The 26,030-nt window shown below is 65.1% G+C and overlaps 5 protein-coding genes across 6 annotated transcripts; 1 reads left to right on the forward strand and 4 right to left on the reverse strand.

Annotated features, from left to right (window-relative positions):
- Window positions 1-450: 450 nt before the first annotated feature.
- On the reverse strand, window positions 451-3,192 carry GZMM (granzyme M). The gene is made up of 5 exons (XM_062510350.1): window positions 2,894-3,192; window positions 2,672-2,816; window positions 1,934-2,194; window positions 1,554-1,769; window positions 451-653 (listed from the first exon to the last, which is right to left on the reverse strand). Exons 1-5 carry the CDS (start codon window positions 3,190-3,192, stop codon window positions 633-635), a joined length of 942 nt encoding a protein of 313 aa, XP_062366334.1. The 3' UTR covers window positions 451-632.
- Window positions 3,193-4,197: 1,005 nt separating this feature from the next.
- On the reverse strand, window positions 4,198-5,155 carry C28H19orf25 (chromosome 28 C19orf25 homolog). 2 transcript variants are annotated; one of them, XM_062510389.1, is made up of 3 exons: window positions 5,104-5,155; window positions 4,467-4,640; window positions 4,198-4,383 (listed from the first exon to the last, which is right to left on the reverse strand). In XM_062510389.1, the coding sequence occupies exons 2-3, from the start codon at window positions 4,612-4,614 to the stop codon at window positions 4,211-4,213; spliced, it is 321 nt and encodes a 106-aa protein (XP_062366373.1). In that variant the 5' UTR covers window positions 4,615-4,640; window positions 5,104-5,155; the 3' UTR covers window positions 4,198-4,210. The 2 variants fall into 2 exon arrangements, with proteins under 2 accessions (XP_062366373.1, XP_062366372.1); XM_062510388.1 differs by lacking the exon at window positions 5,104-5,155 and having other exon boundaries at window positions 4,467-4,764.
- Window positions 5,156-5,684: 529 nt separating this feature from the next.
- REEP6 (receptor accessory protein 6) lies at window positions 5,685-9,847 on the reverse strand. Its single transcript, XM_062510382.1, has 5 exons — window positions 9,733-9,847; window positions 7,511-7,604; window positions 7,133-7,271; window positions 6,764-6,932; window positions 5,685-5,734 (listed from the first exon to the last, which is right to left on the reverse strand). Exons 1-5 carry the CDS (start codon window positions 9,845-9,847, stop codon window positions 5,685-5,687), a joined length of 567 nt encoding a protein of 188 aa, XP_062366366.1.
- Window positions 9,848-10,135: 288 nt separating this feature from the next.
- PCSK4 (proprotein convertase subtilisin/kexin type 4) lies at window positions 10,136-16,337 on the forward strand. The gene is made up of 15 exons (XM_062510300.1): window positions 10,136-10,339; window positions 10,770-10,874; window positions 10,955-11,050; window positions 11,645-11,773; window positions 12,695-12,771; window positions 12,878-12,966; window positions 13,404-13,576; window positions 13,652-13,864; window positions 14,064-14,164; window positions 14,426-14,529; window positions 14,635-14,752; window positions 15,080-15,250; window positions 15,436-15,560; window positions 15,758-15,877; window positions 15,949-16,337. The coding sequence occupies exons 1-15, from the start codon at window positions 10,136-10,138 to the stop codon at window positions 16,335-16,337; spliced, it is 2,214 nt and encodes a 737-aa protein (XP_062366284.1).
- A 3,737-nt stretch (window positions 16,338-20,074) lies between these two features.
- On the reverse strand, window positions 20,075-24,959 carry ADAMTSL5 (ADAMTS like 5). The gene is made up of 12 exons (XM_062510318.1): window positions 24,901-24,959; window positions 23,976-24,036; window positions 23,729-23,874; window positions 23,382-23,442; window positions 23,196-23,304; window positions 22,982-23,109; window positions 22,760-22,883; window positions 22,223-22,306; window positions 21,484-21,647; window positions 21,144-21,387; window positions 20,803-20,874; window positions 20,075-20,388 (listed from the first exon to the last, which is right to left on the reverse strand). Exons 1-12 carry the CDS (start codon window positions 24,957-24,959, stop codon window positions 20,075-20,077), a joined length of 1,566 nt encoding a protein of 521 aa, XP_062366302.1.
- Window positions 24,960-26,030: the final 1,071 nt, after the last annotated feature.

The raw sequence follows: 26,030 nt of genomic DNA on the forward strand, positions 1-26,030 counted from the left end.
CCTGCGACACCCCCAGCCCCACAGGAGCTGGCCAGGACTGTTTTTGGGACGCACATGGGGATGTGGGACAGCTGGGGACTGGTGAGTCACCCCAACCCACTGCTGGCCCCGGCTGGGGTCTTGCTGTGCTGGAGCATCACAATTCCCAGGAGCAAGGACTGGGCAGAACTGGGAACGTTCTGGGTCTGACACCCTGAGCTGGGGCGGTTCTCATGGACCATCTCCTCCCGCTGATGGACATCAAGAGACAAGCTGAGGTGGGGCCGTGTCCCCATGTGCCCCCATCCTGCTCCCCCAGGGGTTGAGGCAGAGCCTGATCCCACATGCTGAGGAGCTGGCACAGCACATCCAGTACCAGGAAAACCCCACACGCTCCTGTTTGTCTGGCACCAACTCTGGCCCTGGCAATGAAGGCAGCTCATTTATTAACAGGGGAAGGCACACAGGGGAGAGACTTTGGAGGGGAAGATGGGGTCTGGGACCTCCTGCTGGAGGGTCCTGATTGCTGATGGGTGACTTGTGCTGGTCCGACGGGGTGGCAGGCAGAAATGGTGCAGGAGGAGCAGGGCAGGGCTCGTGGGAGTGGCTGGGGTCCCGATGGGCTCATCCCAGGGGCTGCTCACAGGGTGCTCTCACCAGGCTGGGGGGATGCTCTGGGAGGGAACAGGGTGCTGAGCTGGCACCGGGATACCCAACCCCCAGGAAAGGGTCTGGGGTCCCTCACCTTCACCCTCAGCCCCCCAGCCTCCCACCCCCAAGGCAGGAGAGCCTCGGCTCGCAGCCAGGATCCCAGTGTGTCCTTGTGGATGTGGACACGAATCCATCTAGGACTGGATTACGCCCACGAGCAAGGGGCCTCCCAGCCCCAAAACCCTGGGGACACCCCCACTCCTGCTGCCAGCCAGACACAGGTGCCAAAATTGGGGTGTGTGGGAAGTGCCTTGGCCCCTGGGAGTAGGATGGGCTGCAGAGGGACCCCCCAGTCTAGGTGGTCCCAGACCCCTTGGATACCTCCCACTCCTACACCATCACTCCTTGCTTTGGATGGGGTGACCTTTGTGTCCTTCCCCCACCAGTGCCACATGGGGCTGCTGGGACACACACAGGGCTATGGGGACGTGCAGGGGACACAACTGGGCGGCCGTGGGGACACAGTGAGGGGCTCTGGGTTGTTGCACTGTGGGGCCAGGAAGACACCAGGACCATGGGGATATACAGGGGGTCCCCAGGGATGTGCACTGGGGTCGTGAGGACGGGCACACCCCAGTGCCCACTGGAGCCCCCCTGCCCTGGCAGTAGCCAGCAAAGAGGGACCAGCGGCCGGGAGTGAAGAAAAGGAGGGAAATCCCAGGAGCAGCACTTCCAAGTGCTGTATCAGAGCGCAGGGGTGGCAGGAGGGCCAGCATCGCCCCCGGGGTCCAAGCCACTGCCCTCCCCCTCCTCCACTGACAATCCCGCCGGGCTTTGCCGGGCTCCGCTCGCCTTCACTGTATCTATGTACTAAGGATGTTCTTTTACCAGACTCTGGACAGTATTCCCAATTAAAATCCAACCTGTGTAAATAGGAAGGGCTGTTTGGTGTGTCCCGTGTGTTTGGGCTGGCCAGATCTGCAGCCCCTCTGCAGCGTTTTCTGGATCCATTTCTTGTACTTCAAGGTCGAAGTGGCCACCGGTGGCTTGAAAGGGTCAGTGGGGTCCGGGCTACCGAAGGACATCACGCCAGCCACTGCCGGCTGCTTCCCGCACACCAAGGGGCTCCCCGAGTCACCCTGAGAGGTGGAGGGTGACACTGGGGAGTGGACAAGGGGACAGAAACCTCCACCACAGCCAGGGGGACATCTCACCTACTCAAGGTGAGCATCCTCCCCGGAGTCCCCTCACCTGCGCTTGGGGTGGGCAGAGCTTTGTAGCCTTTGGACCCCCAGCTGCTCACCTTGGCAGGTGCCGAGCCGCAGTGCTGCCCCTGGAAGCAGATCATGTTGGGGCCGATGCCGCCGTTCCAGAAGCGGCTGTTGTTGCACATCCGCGAGTCCATCACCGTCACCTCCATCTCCTGCAGGGTGGGCGACAGCTTCTTGCCCTTGGGGTGCAGGAGCCCCCAGCCCGCCAGGCTGCACCGCGCCCCCGGCGCCGGCTCCTTCCTCGGCAGAGAGATCAGCTGCCGTGTCCTGCTCAGTGTCACCGTCCCGTCCAGCTGCGGGCGGGGGGCGGCGTCAGACACCCCCATCATGGGCAGGGAGCACCCCAACACCGGGGGTGGGGAGGTCAAAGGGAAGCACCCCAATGCTGTAAGTGGGGGATCGAGAGGGGACACCCCAATACCGCAGGTGAGAGGTCAAAGGGGAGCACCCCAAATTCTGCAGGTGAGGGGTGGAGAGGGAGCATCCCAATGCTGTGGGTGGGGGGGGTCAAAGGGGAGCACCCCAATACTGTGGGTGGGGGACTGAGGACGAGCCCCCCAACACCACGGGTCGAAGGGGAGCACCGAGCCGGCGCAGCGCCCATGGGAGCGGGGAGATGACACCCAGGTGTGAAATCTCTTGGGGGTGAGAAGCGGAAATGTCACCGAGCCGCTCGCCCTGGCGCCGTGCGAACAGAACACCCCGCCCCTTCCCGGCACCGCCGCCGCTCCAGCCCCGCCCGGGAGCCTTCCCCGCGGCCACCGTCCCACCTGGAGCAGGAGCAGGTCGTTCTCCATCGTGGTTTCGTTGTAGCCGGGGTGGGGACAGGCAGCCCGGATGGGGAAGCTCTGAATGCCCGGCCCGCGATTCTGCCAGTTGTGCAGCCCCACCAGCAGCCTCCCTTTGTGCCACGACCTGTCCCTGTCCGGGAGCGGTGTCAACCCGGTGCCGGTCACCCGGGGCCCCGTCCCTTCCCCGGGCAGGACACTCACCCCTTCTGCAGACAGTGCGCGGCCGTGAGCACCCAGCGAGGGTGCAGCAGCGCTCCCCCGCAGGCGCCCCTCTCGGACAGGATGAACACCATGTAGGGCCGGGAGTGGGATTTGGCCTCGTGTCCCCCGATGATCGACGGCTGGAGCGAGGTCCCGTCCCCACCAGCACTTGCCACCACCCCGGCCAGTGACTCTGAGCCTGCGCTGGCCACACCGGACCCATCGCCCCAGTGCTCACCCCAAGGGAGGGGCGGCAGCAGCAGCAGGAGCAGCGGCCCCAGGCAACCCCTCGCTCCCATCCCGCCTGCTCCGCGTGTCCCGGAGCTGCTGCCGAGCTGCAGGAGCTCCAGGTCGCGTGTGACAGCAGAGCAGGACAGCAGTGGGGGACAGACCCCGCCCAGGGGGCAGGAAGGGGAAGCAGCACCCACAAGGTAACACCTGTGGGGGGCTGGGAAACGCCCACGGTCCCTCCAGCACTCAGCTTTGCGGACAGAAAGCAGCACCTTCAGCTCTCAAAAATGGGGGTTTGTGAGATTTTATGACAGCCCACAGCGCTGGGTGACGCATTCCCACATCCTTTATCAGCAGTTTTTCACACCATGGGGCAATGCTGACCCCCCCACCCGGCCTCCCTGGTGGTCACTCAGTGCGTCCCCTTGGGTGGGACCCGCCTGGCCCCGCGTCCTGGCTGCGACCTCAGGCTGGCCAGGAGCCGCTGGAAGAAGAATTCATTCTGGTATTCCAGCGGGACGAGGTGCTGCAGGAACGGGGGAACCTCGGCTCTGGTCACCCCCACGCACACGGGGACCACCTTGGGGCCGCGTTGGTGGATATTGCAGAACAGGTTCCACTGGGACACGCGCTGGCACCACCGGTCACCCACGGACTTGGCCGAGAGGAGCAGGATGGCCACCCGGCTGGCCTCGATGGCCTCCACGGCCGTCAGGATGACGGATGTCCCGGCCACTTGGTCCTGGTGCTCGGTGAAGCCCCGAAATCCCTCCTCCCTCAGGCGCTCCGCGATGCGGGAAGCGACGTGGTCATCCTCGGGGACGTACCAGAGGGAAAAGTCGTAGGGAGCAGAGGACGCGTCACCCACGGAGGACATGGCAGCCGGTTCAGCGGCAGAAGGAGAGGTGCAAGCCATTATTCCAGCACCAGGAAGGTGCCCCCGCACTGGCCTGGCGGATCCCAGCGTTCCCCAGGAAAAGGATGGGGTGCCACAGTCCTGGCAAGCCCGGATCCTCCCGACGCAAACGGTTTGGGAAAGGTGAAACCACAGCGTGGGGTGTCCCGAGGGTGCCCACCGCGATCCCCTCAGAACGCCTTCTGCCTCATCTCCGCGATCCCCCGATCCAGCTCCTCCCCGACCCTCTGCAGCTCCCGGCGCTGCTCCCGCAGCTGCTCCCGGGATTGCTGCAGCCGCTGGTTCATCCCCACGTAGGAGCGGATCTGCCGGTACAGCTCCTCGGCCGCGGGCTCGGGGCAACCTGGAGGGCAGAGCTGGGGCTCAGCGGGGCTGGAAGGGTGGGGGTTCCCACGTCCCCCCCCCTTTTCGCCAGCGCGGGCTCACCTGGAGCGGGGCCGTGGTCCTGGGGGGGCTCGGAGGGGAGGATGAAGACGGGGTCGGTGGGGAGCGCGCCCTGCACGTCGGTCAGGATCTGCTCCGCGCTGGGGGGCTCAGGGCGGGTGGGCAGCACCCGCTTGGCCTTGGAGCTCATCCCGGGGGACGCTCATGTGGGAGGGGCTGGGGAGAGGACGAGGGTGAGGGCGCTGCGCTGCCCCCACCCCGGACAGACAGACAGACAGACACCCTCCCTTTTCTATCCCCCCCAGGACGGACAGACCCCCTGTGCTGCTCTTGGGACAGACAGACGGACACCCCGCAGCAGGCACACCCCTCCTCACTGTCCGCCCGGATGGACAAACAGAACTCCCCACACCTTCCCCTCCGGACAGACAGACAGACACCTGCCCCCCATTCCCCCACCCCGGCCCAAACAGACACACAGATCCCCCGCGCTGCTCCCCACCCAGACAGACCAACTCCCTTCCCCCCAGACTCACAGACTCCCCACTCCCCCGTCCTTTGGACGGACAGACAGACGGACAGATCCCTCCTTGCCCCCCACCTCCCGCACAGATAAACCGGCCCCCTCCGCCCCTCGGAAACACAGGCAGAACCCCCCGATCCCCCCCAGCGGACAGACCGAACCCCGGTACGGCACACGGACGGACAGACCGAACCCCGGTACGGCACACGGACGGACAGACCGACACCCCGGTACGGCACACGGACGGACAGACCGACACCCCCGTCCCGGCCACCGTCCGGCCGCACTTCCGCCACGCCCCCGGACACCTCATCAACATAACCCCGCCCCTTTACCAGAGGCTCCGCCCCCAACCCGCTCTTAAAGGCGCCGCGCGGTGTCACGGAACAGGCGGGATTTGGGGGACAGCGGAGTTTATTGGGGGACTAGGGGAAAAACAGACTTGGACTGGAGAAACTGGGGATACCGGATGGGTACGGCCCGGGCAGCCCGGTACCGTGAACAGGGCCATGGTGCCGGTATCAGCGTCTGTATGGGAGACTTCAGTGCGAGAACGGAGGATGCCGGTACCAGTACCGGGAGCACAGCGCTGGTACCGGTGGCTGTAGTGCCAGTATGGGGGATTTCGGTGCCAGAATGGGGGTTGCCAAAGCAACTGGGAGCGTGGTGCCTGTACTGGGGACACTGGTGATGGTACCGGGACGGTAGTGCCAGTACCAGAGGCCCCGAGGCTCTTCTTACTTCGCCTTCTGCAGTAACTCCGCCAGGTTCAGGGGTGCTTTGACGCCTGCGGGGACACGGGTGGCGTTGGTGCCCGTCCCCGGGGCAGTGGCCGGTGTCCTGGGGCACTGCCCGGTCCAGCCCCGAGTCACCGTCTGGTTCCCTCCCCGTCCCGCTGAGCACGGGGGTGACAGCCAGCCCTGCCCTCCCTGTCCCCGGGGGGCTCCAGAGGGGAGCCCCAGGTCAGCAGCAGCGCTGAGGGGTAGGTGGGCAACAGGGACGGACACACGGATGGGCACGTAGAGGGACACACGGATGGATACACGGACAGACATGAGGATGGACACGAGGACAGACATGAGGATGGACACGAGGATGGATACACGGACAGACACGTGGACGGACACGAGGACAGACATGAGGATGGACACGAGGATGGATACACGGACAGACACGTGGATGGACGTGAGGATGGACACGAGGATGGATACACGGACAGACACGTGGATGGACGTGAGGATGGACACGAGGATGGATACACGGACAGACACGCGGACGGACACACGGACGGACACACGGACGGACACACGGACGGGGTCTGGCTACTGAGAAGCGGGAGGGAAGCGCCTGCTCTACCCACGCCACGGGAGAAAGGGCCGGGTGTGCGGGAGCCGCGCCGGTGCCTGCGGGAGCAGAGCGGTTCGGGCGGTGCCGCGGTGGACACCAGACCCGGCGGGCGCCCGGCACGGCCCGGCCCCGGCCCCGGCCCCGGCCCCGGCCCCGCGCGGCGGCAGCGGGAGCCGCGGCTCGTTACATACGGGCAGGCTGGGCTGCGGGGCCACCTCGGCCGCCAGCCGGGCTCTGCTGTTGGCCAGAGTCCGCAGGACTGGACCGTGCAGCACAGAGAGGAGAGAGAGGTTAGAGAGGGGACCGAGCCTGTCCCGGGGCTCCTGTCCCGGGGCTGCAGCAGCATCGCCCACGGGCACGGAGAAATAATAAATAATCACTTTTTGCTAACTAAACTGAGCTGTCTGTGTCCCTGCGCTGGGAAAACCGGGACACGGAGCAGGATGGAGGGACAGGTGACCTGAGTTACCTTCTCGGGTGACAGTGGAGGCCGCATCCAGGGCCTTAGTGCCGATGTCACCCATCACGTTGTCCACGGTGCTGTGGTGCTTGAGGAAGAAGGGCCGGATGACGCTGTGGTAGATGACCTGGGAGCCGTTCCAGGGCACTGGGGACATGCACCACACCAGGAACAGGCACTGCGGAGACAAGAGGGGCTCAGCTGCTCCAGGGCCCCAAGGCTGGGTCCAGCAGCAGCGCCCAAAGCTGGAGATCACTGGAGGTCGCAGGATCCGAGCTGGGTGGAGCCCCATCACTGCCCTGCTCATGGTCAGAGCCCACCACACTCAGCTCCTCCCTGTTCAGCCATGGGACGGGAGGAGCCCGGCACAGCCCTTACCTTCCCGGCGTAGTAGAAGGGGAACCAGTAGAGGAAAAGGTCGGAGAAGAACTCGGCGACGCTGAAGACGCCGTAGACCACCCAGTACGTGAGCCACATGGTGTCATCCTCCTTGCTGTGGCTCTCGATGGCTTTGATGCTGCAGCAGGACAGGGGAAGGAAGGAAGGACACAGTTGCTGCAGTACTGGGATGGGCTCCACCTTCCCAAATCCTCCAAACCCTGGAGGGAACCTGCCCACTGGTGCTCTGGGCTGGCACGGTCTCAACGTTTTCAAGAAGGTCTCAAGAGCTTCCCAGCCATAATTGCCTCTTCACTGAGCAGGCAGACCCTCAGCGAAGGGCAGGGAACGCTCTCCAGGTGTGGGACAGGTACTTACGAGACGTAGGCGGGGTAAACGAAGCCGATAATGTTGCAGAGGAGAGAAGCACCATAACCGAACATGAGGTACAGCCCCAGAAAAGCCACGGAACCTGCGGGGGACAGGGGACGGTCTGGCACCTGCTGCCCCCAGAGGAAGACCCCGCTCGGTCTCCTGAGCGGGATTCTCATCCCAGAGCGGGTTAACGAGCACCCCCATTAATTCCAGGACACCGATGTAAGGAGGCACGTGGCTCAATCTCTCCCGAGGGACCCGTGACCTGCTCCTGTCACCTCCCTTGACTCGTCTGGGACTTCAGCACCCCAAACTCGTAGCACTTCTGCTCCTGGAGCGGGGCCAGGGCGGCAGGAACCAGAGACTCTGACAACACACCCATGGTCCAAAGTCAAGGCTCCGCTCGCCTCCCCCGCGCGCGGGGCCCGGAGCCGCCCGGCATTCCCAGACCTCCCGCTCAAGGACGAGCCCAGCTCCCGGATCAAGCTCCCGGGATCGCGGCTCCTCCCGCAGGCGCTCCCCGTGGCCGAGCAGCCGTCGGCAAAGGAAGGGTTGGCTCTCCTGGGAGCGGCAATCCAATCCCGCTTCCCTGCTACTCAATTAGATCGTTAAATTAAATGTGAGCCGCGGGGTTTTGGTGGCCTGGAGCCTGCCCAGCGCTCGGATGCTCGCGGGAGGCTGGAGCAGCGGAGCTGGGAGAGGGGGGTGCGTGGGGAAGGTGGGGCAGGGAGCTTTTGGGATGGAAACCTCGTTCCCAGCAGGGTTCGGAGGGCAGGAAAACCTCAGGGATACACGGGATGGAGCATTTTGTCCAACACAGCAGCTTCTCCCCAGCACTGGAACAAACTCCTCCATCAGCAGCAAGAAAGCTGGGAATTAACCTGTCTGTGCTGGTGAATTAAAGTCCTTGCTCGGGCTTGGAGGGCGGATTATCCCAGCTCTGCTCGCTGCAGCATTCCTGGGTTGAGCTCCGGCCCCGATCCAGGGCACCCACAGCTCCGGGTCTTTCCTGGGAGACGGGCAGGAGCAACGTGGCTTTGGAGCAATCCCAAACCTCCCTCCAAGGAGGGCAGGCAGGTCCAGGCAGTGCTGGGTTTCATTCCCCAAGAGCCTTAGAAGGGATTTCGCAGGATTTTAACCCCCAGAGAAATTTATGTAACAGCAAAAACCCAGGGAAAGGCTTTGCTGAGGGAGCAGTTGGAGGTGGTGCTGCCCAGGGGTTGCTCCAAACACCAGACCACGGGCTCAAACTCAAATTAGGGATTGCTCCAGAGCCATGGGAGGGAGAAATCAGGAATTTTTAGTTCAGCAATAGTTTCTCCTTTCCAGGACAGGGATCCAGAATGTAAAACCATCACTTTTTGGTGCGTCCACTCTTGTTCTACCCCAGAAGTCCATCACAGCTGAGCCTGATCCAATCCCCCAGGATTGATTTTCTCAGAAGACGTCTGAGTGGCACCACATCCAAACACAACCTGCACAGCAGCAGGTGCTCCTTCGTGGACACTGCTCCCCTCAGAGTGGGAACACCAACCCTGCTGCAGGTGAAGGGTCAGGAAATCACACCTGGGTCATGAAATCACAGGCCTGGAGGGACACAGCAAACAGGAAAACCCTGAGCTCCCCCCCAGGAGGATTGATATGAAATCTCAAATTGGAGCACGTAGGCAAGGCCAGTTCGAGTTGGCAGAGAGGGCACAGGGCCAAGGGTCAGAGGAGAGGGGGCACAACATGCCAGGAGGAGGATCCCTGGGGAGAATCCGGCTGGTTCCTCATTAATGAACAACAGGGATCCGGTTAGAGGCCGGATCCCCACGGTCCCACCAGTGGGATGCAGGGATGAGTTCCCATCCCCAGCACCCGATCTGCCCCACTGCGGTCTGGGGGCTCACCCAGAACGGGGACCCCCCTTTATCAGTGCCCGGGGTCTCAAGGGTCTCTCTGACACCTCTAACACTTGGACCCTGCGAGCTTCGGGATTTCGGGATTCCGTGCCTGTGGAAGGTGAGGGCAGTGCGGTGACAGCGACGTCACCCCCGGCACCCCCAGTCCCCTCCCAGCACGGCCCTGCTCTGCACCCCCAGTCCGGGGCGGCCCTGCTTGCCCTCCCCGTGCCCCCGTGCTGAGCCCAGAGCCACGGTGAGCAGCTGCCAAGGTGCCCCAGGATACCGGGGGGAAGGGGACAGAACGGGAGAACCGGGGAGGCCCCGCGGTACCGGTCGCACCTGTGGCCAGGTAGAGCCGTTGGACGCCGGTACGGGCTTCCAGCTGACCCAGCAAGTCACCGATCGGCCCGGGACTGTAGAGGAAGCGCTCCAGGCGCTGCTGCACGGAGCCCATGGCGGCGGTGGCGATGATGAAGGTGATGAAGCAGCGGCGGTGGCCCCGGAGCGGCCCCGGACCGACCCCGCGCCCCGGTCAGTGCGGCCGCTGGGGGCTTGGCCACTAACAAGGGGGCGGGGTAATACAGAGGGGCGTGGTCAGTAGGAAGGAGGGGCGGGGTTAACTCTGGGCAGAGCAAATTATAAGGAGGGGCGGGGATCAAGGCGGGCCAATGACGCGAGGCCTTGCAGAGGGGCGGGGCGGACGCCGTTGCCATGGCTACGCGCGCAGCGGCGGCGTGGCCTCATGGCGGCTCGGCCTAGGCCCGGCCCGGTGCTGTCGCTGTCGCTGTTCCCGGTGCTGTTCGCGCTGCTCTTGGTGGCCGCCACCGCCCGTCCGGGCTTCGCCAAGCCCCGCGTGTACCTGAGCAGCTGGGCCGTGCGGGTGGCGGCGGGGATGCGGGACGCCCGGGCCCTGGCCCGCCGGCACGGGCTGCTCTACCTGGGCCAGGTGCGGCCTGGGCGAGGAAGGCGGGCCCAGCCCACCCCGTGTGCCCCTGGCCCGACCTTCTTGCTCGTACCCGTCCTGTGTCGCCATTGTTTGTCCTCTTCGCCTGTCCCATGGGCAGGGACATCTTCCATTAGACCAGGTTGCTGTCCCCCGTCCAACCTGGCCTCGAACACTTCCTGGGAATCTGGGAATCCTGTGCCAGTGTGTCCCCCACCCTCAGAGCAAACGGCCTGTGAGCGTGCAGGGCTGAGCGAGGGACCCCCCAAGGGCACACACCCCCTCCTCAGGACACCATTCTGTCTCCAGGTGACACTTTCTGCTGGTCCTGCACTACAGCTCATCTTAAATTCACTGTTCTGACCTCCATGACCCACGTGGGGCTGGCACCAGTGTCCTCTAGAAGAGCTCACAGCAGGTTTTGTGCCCGCAGGTAATGGAGGGAGAGCCCTTCTATCACTTCAGCCACCGTGGCACCAGGCAGAGAGCCCTGAGCAGGCACTGGGGGTGGCACATGCGGCTCACCAGAGACCCCCAGGTAGGGAGGAGGGCACAGGGAGCTGGGGGGCAGCTGTGGGCAGGCACTGCCTGGCACCCACAGCGCTGCTCCCTGCCCAGGTCCTGTGGTTTGAGCAGCAGATGCTGAAGAAGCGCTCGAAGAGAGGCACGGGCATGGTGCCCACGGATCCCTGGTTCCCCAAGCAGTGGTACATGGTGAGACCAGGCTGCTTCCCCTCCTAATCCTCCCCCAAATCATGGGATGGAAGGGACCACTTTGGGGCATCCGGTGCCACCTCCCTGCTCAGCACAATCCCAGAGCACAGGACTGCATCTGGATTGTTCTGGGCTGTCCCCAGAGAGGGAGACTCCACAGCCTCTCTGCTCTCTGTTCAGGGCTTGGGCACTGCACACTGAAGAAATTCTTCCTCCTGTGCAGGGGGAATTCCTGGGATCAATCCCTGCCTGTTCCTCTGGTGCCATTGCTGGGCCCTGCCCTGACACAGGGACACCCAGGGCTGAGGGCCCCTGCCAAAGTTGAACAGATGCTCCAGTCCCTCCCTCAACTGCGTGACCCTCCACTGGACCCACTCCAGGAACTTAATATCCTGAGGAGCCCAGAGCTGGACACTGCACCCCAGAAGTGCTTCCCAGGCCTGAGCAGAGGGGCAGGATCCCTCCCTGACTGCTGGCAATGCCCTTCCCAGTGCCCTGCCGAGACATAAACCAAGCTAATGCTGGCAGTGATGAGGCAGCAAGAGTCCTCCAAGGTGACCCCGGGCTGCCCATCAAATTTAATCTGTTTTCCAGAACAACGATGTCCATCCCGACCTGAACATCCTCACAGCTTGGAGCAGAGGCTACACAGGGATGGGGGTGGTGCTGACTGTCCTGGATGATGGGCTGGAGAAGGATCATCCCGACCTGGCTGCCAACTACGTAACTATGGGGGGGGGGGGGGTGCAGGGACCAGTTCCTTCAGGGAGGGTGGAGTCAGTGCCTTCATCCCACCCCCGATTTGTGCAGTGGGAGCTCTGCCTCTCCAGGTCTGAATCCAAGGTTTGGAGTCTCCTTCAGTGGAATCTCACACTGAGGAAATGTTAGAACTTGCACACGCACCAGAGCCCCCGAAATAGGTGTAATTACAGCAAGCTGCAAAGCCAGTAAAGCTGGTAAACACTCCTGTGCTCCATGGGGAAGGAAAGGCAATCCTGGGTGTTTATAACACCACTGTTTCCGTGGGTTGTGTGGTTCCTCTCTGTGTGGCCAGCGAGGGTCACCCTTGGGTGACTCGACATGCTGGGCTCTGTCAGGGAAACAGCAAAGCTGTGCTGCTCTCACCCCTTTCTGCAGAATCTCAGAGTCACTGCAGATCGTCAGGTCCAAGCTGTGCCCGATGCCCACCTTTGTCACCAGCCCAGAGCACCAAGTGCCACCTCCAGGGGTGGCTACTCGCACCCTCCCTGGGCAGACCGTTTCAGTGCTCGACCACCCTTTCCATGAGGAAATTCCTGCTCATGTCCCACCTGGCACAGCTTGAAGCTGTTCCCTCTTGGCCTGTTGTCCCCTGAGAGCACAGCCTGACCGCCCCATGGCTGTCCCCTCCTGTCAGTGAGTTGCGCAGAGCCTCAAGACCCACCCTGCTCCTACTTTTCTCCAGGCTGAGCCCCTTCCCAGCTCCCTTCCCTCTCAGGACTCGTTTTATCTCCAGCTCCCAGTGCAGTTGGGCACGAAGGGGCCCCGCTGTCCCCCCGGGCTGGCAGGCAGGCCCCTCGGCATTGCCAGCACCGGGCTCAGTGCCAGGCTGTCACAGCCCTGCCCAGGCCCTTTGGCTCATGCCCGTGCCTCGTTCTGTAACAGGACCCGCTGGCAAGTTACGACTTCAACAGCAACGACCCCGATCCGCAGCCCCGATACGGCGACGGGGACAACAACTGGTGGGTTCTGCCCAGCTCCCCACCCTGGGGAGGGTTCGTCTCTGAGGGGGGAGCTGGAGCTGTCCCAGGCCCCCCACCCCTCACAGGGTCACTCTGTCCCCCCCAGGCATGGCACACGCTGTGCAGGGGAAGTGGCAGCTGTGGCTAACAATGGGATCTGTGGTGCAGGCGTTGCTTACAATGCCAGAATCGGAGGTGAGATGTTGCTCCTGTGGGAGAGAAGTTGGAAATCAGGTCCAGGCTGCTGTGGGAATGCAGGAGCCCAGGTGGGGCTGCTCTAGGCTTTAGGGGTGTCCAGGGTGCTGCAGTGTTACCCCACACCAGACTCAGCTCAGCCCAAACAGGCAGCAGGGCAAGCTTAGGCTCCGCTGTGGAACTGAGGGTGGCAAAGGGGGTTAAAAGCTGGGAGCTCTCCCTGGGCTTAATTACAAAAGGCTTAACGAGGAGCTTTGGGAAGCAGCTCATGGGCACAGACCCGAAGGGGCCTGATCTCCTTAGGGCAGGGTCATGTGAAAGCTGGGGGGGACTGGGGCGGACTAGAGGGGCTTGGCCAGGTGCTCCCATGCCCTGCCCTCGGTGTGGCACGTGCGTGGCTCCCATCCCCTCGGTGCCACCCCAGTGCCTGTCCTCAGGCGTGCGGATGCTGGACGGTTCCATCATGGACATAGTGGAGGCTCAGGCCCTGAGCCTGCAGCCCCAGTACATCCACATCTACAGCGCCAGCTGGGGCCCCGAGGACGATGGAAAGACGGTGGATGGGCCGGGGGTCCTGGCTGAGGCTGCTTTCCACAGAGGAGTCCTCCAGGTAAACCCAGCCCTGGTCTCGGGGTCCACAGGGACACGGGGACAACCCTGCTCACCCCCATCTGCTCTTCAACAGGGACGGGGTGGGCTCGGCTCCATCTTCATCTGGGCCTCAGGCAACGGCGGCATCAACTATGACAACTGCAACTGTGATGGCTACACCAACAGCATCTACACCGTGTCTGTGGGCAGCGTGCTGGGGGACGGGCAGCGGCCCCGCTACGGCGAGGGCTGCCCTGCCATCCTCACCACCACCTACAGCAGCAGGACCACCAGCAAGGTGCAGATTGTAAGTGCCACAAAAACTCCGCCAGAGCCGCAGCTCTGGGGCAGACACAGATCCCAGCATGGGCTGGGCTGGTCCCAGTCTGCCTTAGCTTGGTGTCTGTGTAGAGCTCAAAGAGACCCAAAAAGGAGAATTTGCTGAAGGTACCCAACTCCAGGCGGCTTTTTTGGAATCAGTGCTGAGACCCCCCTGTTCCCCCCAGGTGACCACCGACCTGCACCACCGCTGCACAGACAAACACACCGGCACCTCCGCCTCGGCCCCGCTGGTCGCGGGCATGGTGGCCCTGGCACTGGAGGCCAAGTAAGTGACACTGAGACAGAGGGACACAATCCAGGGGTGAGAAAGGGGAGGGATAACAGGAAGGTTGGGGTGCAGAGTTGTGGCCTTCCCCCATGGCCAGGGGAGAGCAGGAGGGTTTGTCCTCTGGAGCTCTTCACTCCCATTTTGGCACTGAAGGAGGTTTTGGGGGAGGATCAGTTGCTCTACCCACCCCAGAAGAGCCAAATCTCCCTGTTAAAAATCAACCCAGACCTCTGTCCCCACATCCCTTCTTCCTTCCAGCCCAGCCCTTACCTGGCGTGACCTGCAGCACCTCATCATCAGAGCCTCCAAGCCCGCACACCTGCAGGCAGAGGACTGGGCTGAGAACGGCGTCGGGCGCAGGGGTGAGTGCAGGGCTCAGCCCCTCCAACACCTTTCAGCAGCCTCTGGTGCCCGGGTGACACTGAGGGGCTCATGGGTCCCTGTCTTGGGTGGCACCTTTGTCCCAGTGAGCCACTACTACGGCTACGGGCTGCTGGACGCGGGGCTGCTGGTGCAGGCGGCCACCACGTGGGCAGGGACTCGGCCTCAGGAAAAGTGTTCGGTCCAGGCCATTCAGGTCCCCAGGTAAGGGACAGTGACCCCAGGCCCAGCCTCTCATGGGCTGGTGGGCTCTGCCTAACTCTCCACACTGGGGGGGGGGGTCATCTCTGGTGGGGCTGGGGCTGCCCCGAGCCCCTCACCCCTCACAGGGTCAACTCCATCATCCCCCACCCCCTCCCCAGGCAAGGCACACGGTGTGTAGGGGAAGTGGCAGCTGTGGCCACCACAGGCACAGGGACCCAAAAAGTGCTGCACGGGACCTGCTGTGCTTGGAGGTCACAGGGGAGGGCAGGTTGCCCATGGCAATCCATGGGCATGCCCATGCCCTCACCTGCAGCTTGTCCTCGACAGGGACATCGGCTCCAGGCTCACCATCTCCACGGATGTCTCCTCCTGCTCTGAGAGCATCCTATCCCTGGAGCACGTCCAGGTCCAGCTGTCCCTGAGCTACAGCCGCAGAGGGGACCTGGTGGTGGCTCTGAGCAGCCCCATGGGGACCACGTCCACGCTGGTGACAGTGCGGTAAGGACAGGGGCGAGCACCGGGGCTCCCACGGCCAGGAGACTCCCACAAAGGGGCTCATTGAGCCAAAACTCCTCTGGAACCCTGCCACATGGGAATGCCCCTCAGAGCAAGCACAGGGTGGCCCTGCAGGTGACATCCTGCCCCTCCAGGCCGGCACTCTCAGCTCTACTCTCCCCCTCCAGTCCTTATGACACCAGCCAGGATGGCTACCAGGACTGGACCTTCATGTCCACGCACTTCTGGGATGAGAATCCCAAGGGGATCTGGACCCTCCGGCTGGAGAACAGGGGTGATGACAGCAACACAGGTGGGTGTGAACCTCATTTCTACTGGGGTCACTATGTACTTGGTCATTCTTCCTTCCCGCACTTGCATGGGGCCATTTGTTGGCTTCTCCTTTTCCACAGGACCTTGTGTTGGCTTTGAGGGTCTCCCCGGCCAGTAGAGGGCCAGGAGCAGGACATAACCCCAAAGCTTCCAGCCCCATATCCCTCCTGTCCCCAGGCCAGCTGACCAGCTTCATCCTACACCTGCATGGCACGGATGAGGACATGCCAGCCAGGCGTTCTGCAGCCACCACAACCGACGAGTGCCTCAAGAGGGATGAGCAGGGAGCCTGCGAGGGTGAGCGAGGTTTTGAGGGGACAGTGACAATTCTCAGCTCCTCAGGGTCTCACTCCAGCCTCTCTCCACAGACTGTGGCAGCTCCCTGTACGCTCACCACGGTTCCTGCCTGTCCTACTGCCCCCCACACTACTACGGCCGAGCCCAGAGTGCCACCCCTCAGGACACTGCCCATGTCTGTGCCAGCTGCCACCCCTCCTGCTACACCTGCCAGGGCGCCTCTGCCAACAACTGCACGTCCTGCCCCTCCGGCCGCACCTTCGAGGACATCACTCATACCTGCCACCACCCTGCAGAAGGCTCTCCCCGCCCGCTGGGGCTGCGCAGGGACCTGGTGGTTCTCACTGTCCTGGCCTGCAGCAGCCTGGTGCTGGCAGGGGTGCTGTACCCCACGTACCACAAGGTCCTTCGTGCTGGTAAAGGAGCTCCGTGCTGTCCCCAGGCTGTGAGGAGTGAGTGACACCAGCCTGGGCTGCAGGGACAGCCCGGGACAGAGCTGGGATAGTCCCTGGCTTCTGAAATAAAGCCGTTGTTGCCTTTTCAGCTGCCCTCCCCAAGGGTGACTCCCCTTCGCAGTAGCGCCTGGGATGGTCCCACCCCGTGTCCAGCTGTGCAAGGGGACAGCAGTGGTGGCTCCTCCCACACCTCTGGGGACAGGGACATTCCCAGAGGGGTCAGGAGCCCTGTGTCCTTTCCCAGGCACAGAGGGACGAGATGTGACATGTCCCCAAACAGCTGCGGCCGTGCAGAGCTCGGCCACGAGCCCATGTGGCTTCCAGCAGAGCTGAGGCAGCAGAGGCCAGCCCAGACCCTCTCCAAAGTCCCCAGTTCCTGTTCACCAACGGCTTTAGGCCTTAAAAAGAGAGGTCCCAGGGTGGCTGCACCCCCAGCCCCTCTGTGCTACGGGGACTGGCAGGGGCACAGTGGCAGCTGTGCCCCAGCACGTGGGACCCATGGCACAGGGCAGGGATGGGACAGGGAGAGCTGCCAGCTGGGGCCCTCCCGGGGACACTGCCCCATGCCAGGACCCTGGGGACATGGTTTGTGTGTCCGTCCCCCCCCCCCCCACCCCCCAACTGTGCTATCCCCAGCACACTGTGTTTGCTCAGCTGAAGAGTTTTGGGAATTAAGGCAGAGCCAGATCTTTCTCCAAGCTTATAATGACCCAAGTGAAAACCTTGGCTGGACCTTACAGAGCAGGGAGAGGAGGGAGCCAGGATGGAGCTGTCTCCAAAGGCAGGAGCTCTCCTTAGGGGCACCCCCAGCCTCCAGGGATGAGCTGGGATCCCCGAAAACACCAAAGGAAAGTCCTGGGACAACCATCCAGCCCAGTTCCATAGGATGAAGTGCTGGATTCCCCCAGCACATCTTCCCCATGGCTTGTCCCAGAGGTTTTCCCCTTCCTGCTCCTCCAGGCTGGCCTAACCCTCAGTGGGCAGCTGGCAGGGCTGGAATTCCCTCTGGATCTCGGGGCGTACATCCTCCTGCACAGGGAGAGAGGGGATAAGGGAGGGCTGTGCCCAGAGCTCCTGTCCCCTTCCTATCCCCACCCCCACGTCCTACCGCCTGGCCCAGCTGGCCCAGCGCTGGGATGAGGCGCAGCAGCTCCTCATCCGCAGGGTCCCCAGACCACGGTGGCACCGAGATCCAGTTGGCAGCCTGGAGGGACAGGGACGAGGTTAGGTCCTGCACACCCACGGTGCTCTCAGGGACTGGGACACCCAAATTCCCCCCGGGGAGCAGCGCTGCCCTACCTGGGCAGGGAAGCCCTGCATGGTGTGGTCCAGGGCCACCGTCTTGGCCAGGTCCCTGCCCAGACGGGTCAGGTCCTTCCAGTAACAGCCCTGGGAGCAGACACAATCCGACTGGGAGAGGCAGTGCCTGGTGGGGAGGCAGAGCCATGAGGGCACTGCCCTGTCACAGAGAGGGTCCCCAGCAGGGCGCTAGCAGCACCATCACCTGATCAGCTTCTTCTTGGGGTCCAGCACCTCCAGGAGCTTCTTGGCATAGTCCTTCTTTGCAGTGGTGTAGATAAAGATCTGGCAGAGAGAGGGTGAAAGTCCCTGCTCAAGTCTCCCCAGGGGTCACCCCATAGAACCCCTCCCCCATGGGCTCTGGTACCTCATAGGTCTTGGAAAGGGTCTCCAAAAACTCCTGCACGTGTGGACGCAGCTTCACATGGACCTGGGAGGGAACAGCATCTTGGAAAACCACCAGCACCCCCATCCCAACACCAAGGTGAGCCCCAAGGGGGGGGGTCAGTGCCCTCAGCAGAACTCCTCACCTACAGGATTTCAGAGCCCCTTCCCTCCATCTACAAGGGACATTGACATGGAGGCCACATGGGGTGGCAGTCAAGAGCCACATCATCCATGGCCCCAAATCACAGCTCCCCAGCCCCCCCCCCAGACTCAACACCCACTGTCCCACCCCCAAGGTGCACCCACCTTGTAGGATCTCGCCTGGAAGCTCATGGTGAAGGTGGCCGTGGCATCCTGCTGCCCATGGGTGAGGAGAGAGGAGTAGAGCAGGGTCCCATCCTGGGGACAGGGAACAGGGTCAGCCCCCAGCCCCAGGCACTGCAGAGCCCCCCTCAAAACCCCCCAGCTCACCAGCTCCAGGACCAGGGTGTGCTGCAACTTGCTCCGGATTTTCCGGGGACCGGGACCGTCCCTCCCAGGGGTCAGCACCCCAGAGCTCGGCCTGCAGGGGGAAGGCAGAGGGTCAGCACTGCTGGGGGGCTGTTGGACCCCTCCCGCCATACTGGGGGGCTATAGAGACCCCCCCCATCATACTCACAGGCTGGGGGCCACGAGGACAGCAGGGGATAGATGCTCAACCTTGGAGAGCCCTGAGAAATAGGAGCCCTCGGGGCAGGGCAGTGGTGGGGGGCTCTCAGGGTCTGTGGGGCACGGGGGGGGGTCCTGTCAGCCAGGACAGCCCCCCTGCCCCACGCAGGGATTTCCTCGGGCAGGGACACGCTCACCGCTTTCCCCAGAGCTGGGCGGGGAGGACGAGGGGCCGGGACACTCCTCGGGTCCCTGCCGGACCAGCCGCCCCTTCCCGGGGGTGGTGGGGGAGCAGGGCACCCGCGCCCACCCCCGCGGGACGCTCTGCCCCTCTCTCTGCCGGCTCTTGGCACAATCACGACCCGCAGCCCTCGGGGTTGAGAGCCCCGGGTCCTCCCTGGAAGGTTTCTTCGTGCGTGGAGTGGCCCCCAAACCTGCCATGGCTAGGAGCCGGCCCCAAACCCCTCCAGCAACCCCAAATGAACCGTGGGATGGGGGTGGGAGGGAGCATTTTTATAGGGTGGAGGTACCTTTCCAACCCAAATCACCCCAGAGCACCTGGAATCACTCAGACTTTACTGGGAACAGCTGGGGAGCACAGAAGGGAGCCCCAGTTGGTCCCAGGGCTCATCTCTGATGTCACCCGATGTGACAAGGACCCTCCCGGGATGGCAGCTACCACTCGGGGCACCCCAGGGCCATCGGGACCTCGCTTTGGGGACAATCCCAAAACGAGCTGGGAGGTCTCAGCTTTCCCCTGGCACCAGCTCCAAACCCACCCCAAGGGAGCGAAGCCCCCCGGGGGTGCCCCAGTGCCCTCGGTCACATCCTGTCCCCACAGGGGCCCCGCGGTGGCCGCCACCAGCCCAAGGGTTGGGTTACGGGCAGGAGGGGGGTTCTGTCACGGAGGGGGGACACGCTCGGCTCCGCCGGAAGGGAGATAAGCGGGAGGTCCCCGACCCCGGCAGGCAGAGCCTGGCACACGGCCACGGGGACAGGGACACTCTGCCGGGTGGGAGCTGCGCCTGGGGCTCAGTGCGGGGACACGGAGGAGACCCCCGGCCCACGGGGACACAGAGGAGATCCCCTGAAGTGGGGGGACACGGAGGAGACCCCTGTTCATGGGGACACAGAGGAGACCCCCCAGAAGTAGGAGGACCCCCTGGACCTTCGCCAGCCAGCAAGGGACACACGCGGCGAGTGAGGGGATAAGCAATTTATTTTCTGCAAAAATAATAAATTATCACCCCCCCCACACACGCCCCTCGCTGCCACGTGGACCCCAAGGACGCCGAGATGGATGGGGGTCCATTACGGGGAGGGTGCCTGGGAAGGGTTCAGTGCCCGGCAGGACCTCCCGGTTCACCCTCGGGGTCCCGCCCTGGGGTGGGTGACACCGGGCGGGGGCTCAGGGTGGCCGGGGGTGGGGGCAGTGCCGGGCCGCCTCCCGCACCAGCCGGGCCTCTCGGAGCGTCCAGGGCCGGGCGTAGCCGCCGTCCTGCAGCAGGATGCGGTTCAAGGTGTGCTCGTGGTTCACGTGGCGCCGTGCCATCAGCAGGTACTCGCCACCCTGGCGGAGCGCGGGGCACCCGCAGGTGTTGGGCACCCACAGGTACTCCCGGGACACCAGCGGGAAGCGCTGCAGGTACCGCGCCATCACCTCCACCTCGTAGCGCGTCTCCTGCCCCACCACGCGCCGCGCCAGGATCCGCCCGTGGAACACTGCGGGGGTGAGGATGGGGCACCCTGAGCCCCTTCCTGTCCCTGGTATCGCACTGAGCCTTTTCCCATCGCTGGCATCGCCTCTGGCACCACCGCTCAAGTCTCTTCCTATTCCCGGCATCACCCTGAGCACATTCCCATCCCTGACATCACCCCTGGCGTCACCCTGAGCCCCTTCCTGTCCCAGCCGCGCTCTAAGCCCCTTCCCATTTCCTCTCACCATCCCTGGCATCATTCTGAGCCCCTTTCCATCTCCGGCATTGCCTCTAGAATCGCCCTGAGCACGTTCCTGTCCCCAGCATCGCCCCGGTATCACCCTGAGCTCTTTCCCACTCCTGGCATTGTCCTTGGCAATGTCCTCAGCCCTGTCCCACCCCCGACATCCTCCCGAGCCCCCCGAGCCCCGGCGCTCACCGAAGTCGCTCTGGCAGAAGTGCCGGATGCGCTGGGAGCGCCCCTTGGGTGGGCGGCACCTCCCGCAGCGCCCTGCGGGGATAAAGCTGCCGCAATTTAGGGGGCAGAGGGGAATCCTGACCCCCAAACCCCGCTCATGCAACTTTGAGAGGGGAGGTTGCGGGTCCAGACCCCAGAGAGGATCACAGGGGGCTCCTGACAGCCCAGGTGAGGGTTTTTAGGTTCCTTTTTAGGGTCCCCATCTTATTGCTCCCCCTGGGCAGCCCAGGATGTTCCCAGCAAGGGCGTGGGGGCTGCGGGCACCCCCGAGGAGGTACCGGCGGGGACCCCCGAGGAGGTACCTGCGGCAGCCCCGTCCTGGCTCCGGTCAGGGGGGCTCCTCGGCGGTGGCTCCGTGGCAAAACCCCCGGCCTGGGGGGGCTGCGCGGGGGCCGGAGTGAGCGGGGGCTCCGGGGGCGGGGGGCTGCCTGCCCCCCGAGGCTGGGGCTGCCGCAGGGGGCTCGTGTCACCGCGGCCGAGCTGGGGGTGCCCGCGGGGCAGCCAGAACTGGTACTCGATGCCGGGGTTGGGCTCCTGCAGCAGCACCTGGAGGGGGACACGGGCGGGGCTGGGGGGAGCCGGGAGGGTGGGGGGGTGGGAGTGGCTGTCCCCACCCTCGTGTCCCCCTGCCCCCACCCTCACCATGACCTGCAGGTCCTCGTGGGTGGGCCCGGGTGCCTCCAGGCTCTCGGTGCCGTCGGGGGCCCGGCTGTAGGTCAGGAGGGTGCCCGCAGCCTCGTAGGGCCCCGGCCAGGCGATGGCCCAGTCCCCGTTGAGGACGTAGCGCCCGTCACTCGCCATCAGCGCTGCGGGATGGAGCGGCTCTGGCAAACCGAGTCCCCCCCCACGGTAACCGGGACCCCCGCCCGGGTCCCCACCAGAGGCCTCTCCCGGAGCGGGAGGGCAGCGTGGGCTGGGGAGCCGCGCTCGGGGCTCCGGGAATCTGCGTTCCTGTAGGATTTTGGCTCCGGGCCCGAGCCGCAGCCAAGCCCTGGTGTTCAAACCCAGGCCTGAGTCCCCAAATCCCGGCTGGGATGGGGGAAGGGGCTCCAGCTGCATGGGAAAGAGGACGGGGGATGGGGATGGAGGTCCCTGTCCTGGTGCTGCAGGGGCCAGTCTGGCCCCGATCCAGCTCAGCCCTTCCCAAAACGCGGCCGCGGTCTCTGGAAAATTGCCCCGAGCGCTTGCGAGTTCACTGACCCCGCGGTGCTCAAAACAGCATCCGAGGGAGGGAGCGGCACGGCACGACATGGGACAAACATGGGACAAACATGGGACGGCACGGCATGACACGGCCACCCCTGCCCTGCCCTGCCCTGCCCTGCCCGCACCAACTGGGATGGACTGGGACTGACTGGGGTGGAGGCAGTTCATGTCCTACCCAGGTAGTTGCGGCTCTTGTCCGTCACCTTGATGTGGGTGGCCCCGGCGGGGATCTTGGTCACATTCACATATCCCAAATATCCTGCGGGGGGGGGGGGGCGGGCAGAGTCAGGCCAGAGCCTGGGCAGGGCCCAGGGGACACCACGGGGGGACAGAGAGGGAGGGGATGGGGCACAGGGGGGACCCGGATCTGGGGCATGAACCCAGCTGGGCCCCACGTGCTGGGACATCAGGGACATGTGGACACAGGGACCCTGAGTGCCCCCAGTACCCCTGGACACCCCTGGGGACGTAACAGACTCCCGCCCACCCCAGGAGTGACCCCTCTGCAATGAATTAAATCCCCCCCAAATGAAGGGGCTGCTCCGAGTCCTTGTCCCTGCATGTGGGGGGACAGGGAGGGACCAAAGACAACGGGATGGGACGATGGGGAACCCAGGTGATGCCTTGGGGACAGGGATGGGGACAGGAGGACAGGGGAGCCAAGAGCCAAAGCATTCACCCATGGAGGGGGCCGGGGCAATGGTTCATTCACCGGAGGAGGGGTCCGAGCCCTGGAACAGCCGGTGCACGAGGACGCACGAGCCGTGGCCGCTGCCGCAGTGGCCGCAGGCGTCGGGGCGTGAGCCCGAGCCCAGGATCCCATCACAGCCCACGCTCTGTGGGGAGCCCAGACACCCACTCAGCACGGGGGGGGGGAAGCTCGGGACTGGGGGTCCCGGAGGTTCTGAGGGGTTCTGGCCCAGCGTGCACCCACCAGGCAGCGCCCGCCGACGCACAGGTCCGGGGAGCCGGGGCTGCAGCGGGTGCCGTCCAGCACCCGGCCAAAGCTGTAGTAGAAGTTGTGTCCCTCTGCCAGGCAGTTGAGGTCACAGAGGTTTGGGGCTGCCAGAGCAGGATGGGAAAGGATTGGGGTGATGCTGGGGACAGCTGTGAGGCCCCAGTGATGCCGTCACCACCCCAGGACTCACCTCCGTTGAAGGGCACCCAGCGGTAGCGGGCGGAGGTGCCCAGGACGGGCTGGTTGTCGTACAGGGAGCACTGCATGGCCCGGAAGGGCACGGAGCCGCTGGGGCAGCCCTGTGGGAGCACCAGGATGGAGCCGGGGGGGCCACCATGGGGACTGGGGACAGCCACGTGTGTGCCGTGGAGCTCACCTGGAGCTGGCACAGCCGGTACTGCCGCGGGTCCCCCGTGCATGGCTGCTCCTCGCTGGTCCTGCGGTGACAGTGACAGCACGTGTGCCCTCAGGGACCCCCCAGCTCCAGCGCCACGATGTCACCACGGTGCTGGGAGTGACACGTCCCCACAGGGCAGCAGAAGAGGGCTGGGGACCCCGATGTCCCCTTGGAGCTGTACCCCAGGGTGGAGGCAGCAGGGTCTGGGTGCTGCTGAGGGTCCAGGGGGATACGAGGTGGTGGCGAGGTCGTGCTGTGGGATTTGGGAGCTGCCATGGGCCTGGGGACAACCCTGAGGGGTCTGTGCTGCTCTGTCCCCCACTCACCGCAGGCACCTCCGGCTGCGCAGGGCGACGCCGTCCCCACACGAGCTGGAGCAGGAGCTCCAGGCTGCCCAGGACCCCCAGGTCCCCCGGGGCCGAGCAGGGGCTGGGGGCTCGGGGACCCTCGCTGGTGTCCCCAGGGCTGGGTCCTGCGTGAGGAAGGTGATGGTCAGCGCTGGGGATGGGATGAAGGAGCCCGGGGGTGCCACCGTGTGTCCCAACGCCCTCACCTGTCCCCAAACCCCCTCACCTGTGTCGTGCCCACCAGGCTGAGCCAGGCCAGCAGCAGCAGCCGCCACGGCCACCGGGACCTGCAGAGCAGAGAGCCCTGAGCCCACCGTCCTAAGGGACAGGGGGGTGACACTGGGGTGTCCCCCGGCCCAGCATCCCCGCCGAGGTGGGGCCATCATCGAGCCCCCTTAGGGACCCCGGCGAGGGGGACAGGGTGAGGTGGGGACAATCCCAGACCCCAGGGAGGGGATGTGAGGGCAGGAGGGTGGGGGACACCGGGTGGGGGGCATCGGGTGGGTGACGCCGAGTCCTCCACACGTACCCACGCAGCCCCGGGACGGGCGACGGCCCCGCCGCCCCCAGGGCCCCGCGGCGGGCGCCGGGCCGGGATCGCTGCCTGCCGGGGCAGGACCAGACCTGCACGCCGGGGCTCCGCGTCGCTCCCCGATCCGAATCCGGCCTCGCCATGGGGCGAGCAGGCTGGGGGGCAGCGGGGGGGGTCCCCCATAACTCATAGCACCCGATCCTGCAGCGCCCCAAAGCGCCCAGCCCGGGGGTGCGGGAGGTACCGAGGGGGTGCGGGGGATGCCGGGGTCCCATGCCCGTGTCGGGGAATTCCCCGGGCGAGCCGGTTCCGTCCCGCCGCGCAGCTCCCACGGCGACCGGAGGGTCGCGGGTGGCCACCGGCAGCCCCCGGCTCTGGGTCCCTCCAGCAGGACAGGGGAAGGGGCGGGTGGGTCGCGCTGCCGCCGCTCCGGTTGGGGGGTGTTGGGATCGTCCGGACCCCTCCGAGGTTCGGGCGGTGCCGGGTGGGTGATGCCCAGACCCTGCCGGCAGCGCGGCGGGCACCGCGTGCCTCAGTTTCCCCGCAAGAGCTCCGGGAGTGCCAGGGGGGTGCGGGGCGGGGGGGTCCGCGAGGGTTAAAGCAGAAATCAGGAGCTTACCCAGCGCCGTGGGGTCCCTCGCGGGGGTCCGAGCCGCCCCCACGGCCCCCCCCGGCCATGCCGCCCCTCATCCGCGGCGTCCCGGTGGCTCAGTCCCGGCTCGGCGTCCCGGCGGCGGCGAGCGGGGGGGACCCGGGGCGAGCGGGCATCGCCTGCGCAGCTCCGGGGGGGCCGGGCGAGGCTTCCCCCCCCCACACACACACACCCTCCCCGTTCTCCTCCCGTCCCTCCCCGCCGCGTTATTAATATCCAGCCCCAAAGGTGCGCCCAGCCCTCCCCGGCCGCCCGTTAACCCTTGGGGGCCCGGAGCTCCGGAGGTCGGTGGCGTCCCGGAGGGTGGTGGGGGGGGGGCGCGGGTGCTGCAAAGCAACATCAGCGACCCCCCTCCTCCCCCCTCGGAACCCCCTCAGCCCCAGGGGCGGAGGAGAAGAGGTACCAGGACCCCCCCGGCACGGCCGTATCCCGATCCGGGACCCCTCAGTGCTGGGCACCCCCGAGGGTCGGGACCCCCGAGGGGGTCTCCGCTTCGTGATCGGGATATTCTTGAGGGGGGACTGGGGGGGCCAGAGCGGTGATGTTGGGTGCGTGGGGGTGGGTGGGCACGCAGCACCCGCAGCCCGGAGCTGAAGGGGTTACAGTGTCGGGGTGCGGGTGTCCCTTGGGGTGTCCCCGGTGCCGAGCAGAGCGGGCAGGATGGTCCCGGGGAGCGCAGGGGCTGAGCCCCCCCCCGGCTGGTACCTCCGGGACCGGGGCAGCGGGGCGCTCTACAAGAGGGGACGGCTCCTGGGACAGGTAAATCCAATCCCCCTCCCTGCCCCCCTGAACTGCCCCTCGCCCCCTCCCCGATGGGCACACAGGGGGGGGTCCCCGAGGTGTCCCGCTTCAAGGGGGACCCTCTCATCCCCTCTGGGGAAGGGGAAACTGAGGCAGAGCACTGAGCCCCAGCAGCTGCGGTCCCTGGGGTTCCTCGCCCCACATCCCGAGGTGTGGCCACCCCGATCCCCCGGGACCCTCTCCTGACCCTCCTGGCTGCCCATTCCCACGGTGGCACTCGCAGGGCACCTTCGGCCGCTGCTACCAGGTGACAGAGGTGACCAGCGGCCGGCTCTACGCGGCGAAGGTGATCCCTC

This window comes from Cinclus cinclus, chromosome 28, assembly GCF_963662255.1.
Source record: "Cinclus cinclus chromosome 28, bCinCin1.1, whole genome shotgun sequence".
NCBI classification, from domain to species: domain Eukaryota; kingdom Metazoa; phylum Chordata; class Aves; order Passeriformes; family Cinclidae; genus Cinclus; species Cinclus cinclus.

Coding starts and splice junctions, on each gene's coding strand:
- C28H19orf25 (XM_062510389.1), bottom strand. CDS start 4,614: ATGAGCTCCAAGGCCAAGCGGGTGCTGCCCACCCGCCCTGAGCCCCCC. Junction 4,384..4,466: donor GGACCACGGCCCCGCTCCAG/GTGAGCCCGCGC, acceptor TCTGCCCTCCAG/GTTGCCCCGAGCCCGCGGCC.
- GZMM (XM_062510350.1), bottom strand. CDS start 3,192: ATGGGAGCGAGGGGTTGCCTGGGGCCGCTGCTCCTGCTGCTGCTGCCG. Junction 2,817..2,893: donor GCGCACTGTCTGCAGAAGGG/GTGAGTGTCCTG, acceptor GGACAGGGACAG/GTCGTGGCACAAAGGGAGGC. Junction 1,770..1,933: donor GCGGCTCGGCACCTGCCAAG/GTGAGCAGCTGG, acceptor TCCACCTCTCAG/GGTGACTCGGGGAGCCCCTT.
- REEP6 (XM_062510382.1), bottom strand. CDS start 9,847: ATGGGCTCCGTGCAGCAGCGCCTGGAGCGCTTCCTCTACAGTCCCGGG. Junction 7,605..9,732: donor ACGGCTCTACCTGGCCACAG/GTGCGACCGGTA, acceptor TGTCCCCCGCAG/GTTCCGTGGCTTTTCTGGGG. Junction 5,735..6,763: donor CTCCACTGTCACCCGAGAAG/GTAACTCAGGTC, acceptor GTGTCCCCGCAG/GCGTCAAAGCACCCCTGAAC.
- ADAMTSL5 (XM_062510318.1), bottom strand. CDS start 24,959: ATGGCCGGGGGGGGCCGTGGGGGCGGCTCGGACCCCCGCGAGGGACCC. Junction 23,443..23,728: donor CGCAGCCGGAGGTGCCTGCG/GTGAGTGGGGGA, acceptor CTGTCACCGCAG/GACCAGCGAGGAGCAGCCAT. Junction 21,648..22,222: donor CAAGAGCCGCAACTACCTGG/GTAGGACATGAA, acceptor TCCATCCCGCAG/CGCTGATGGCGAGTGACGGG.
- PCSK4 (XM_062510300.1), top strand. CDS start 10,136: ATGGCGGCTCGGCCTAGGCCCGGCCCGGTGCTGTCGCTGTCGCTGTTC. Junction 12,967..13,403: donor TTACAATGCCAGAATCGGAG/GTGAGATGTTGC, acceptor GCCTGTCCTCAG/GCGTGCGGATGCTGGACGGT. Junction 15,251..15,435: donor TCCACGCTGGTGACAGTGCG/GTAAGGACAGGG, acceptor CTCCCCCTCCAG/TCCTTATGACACCAGCCAGG.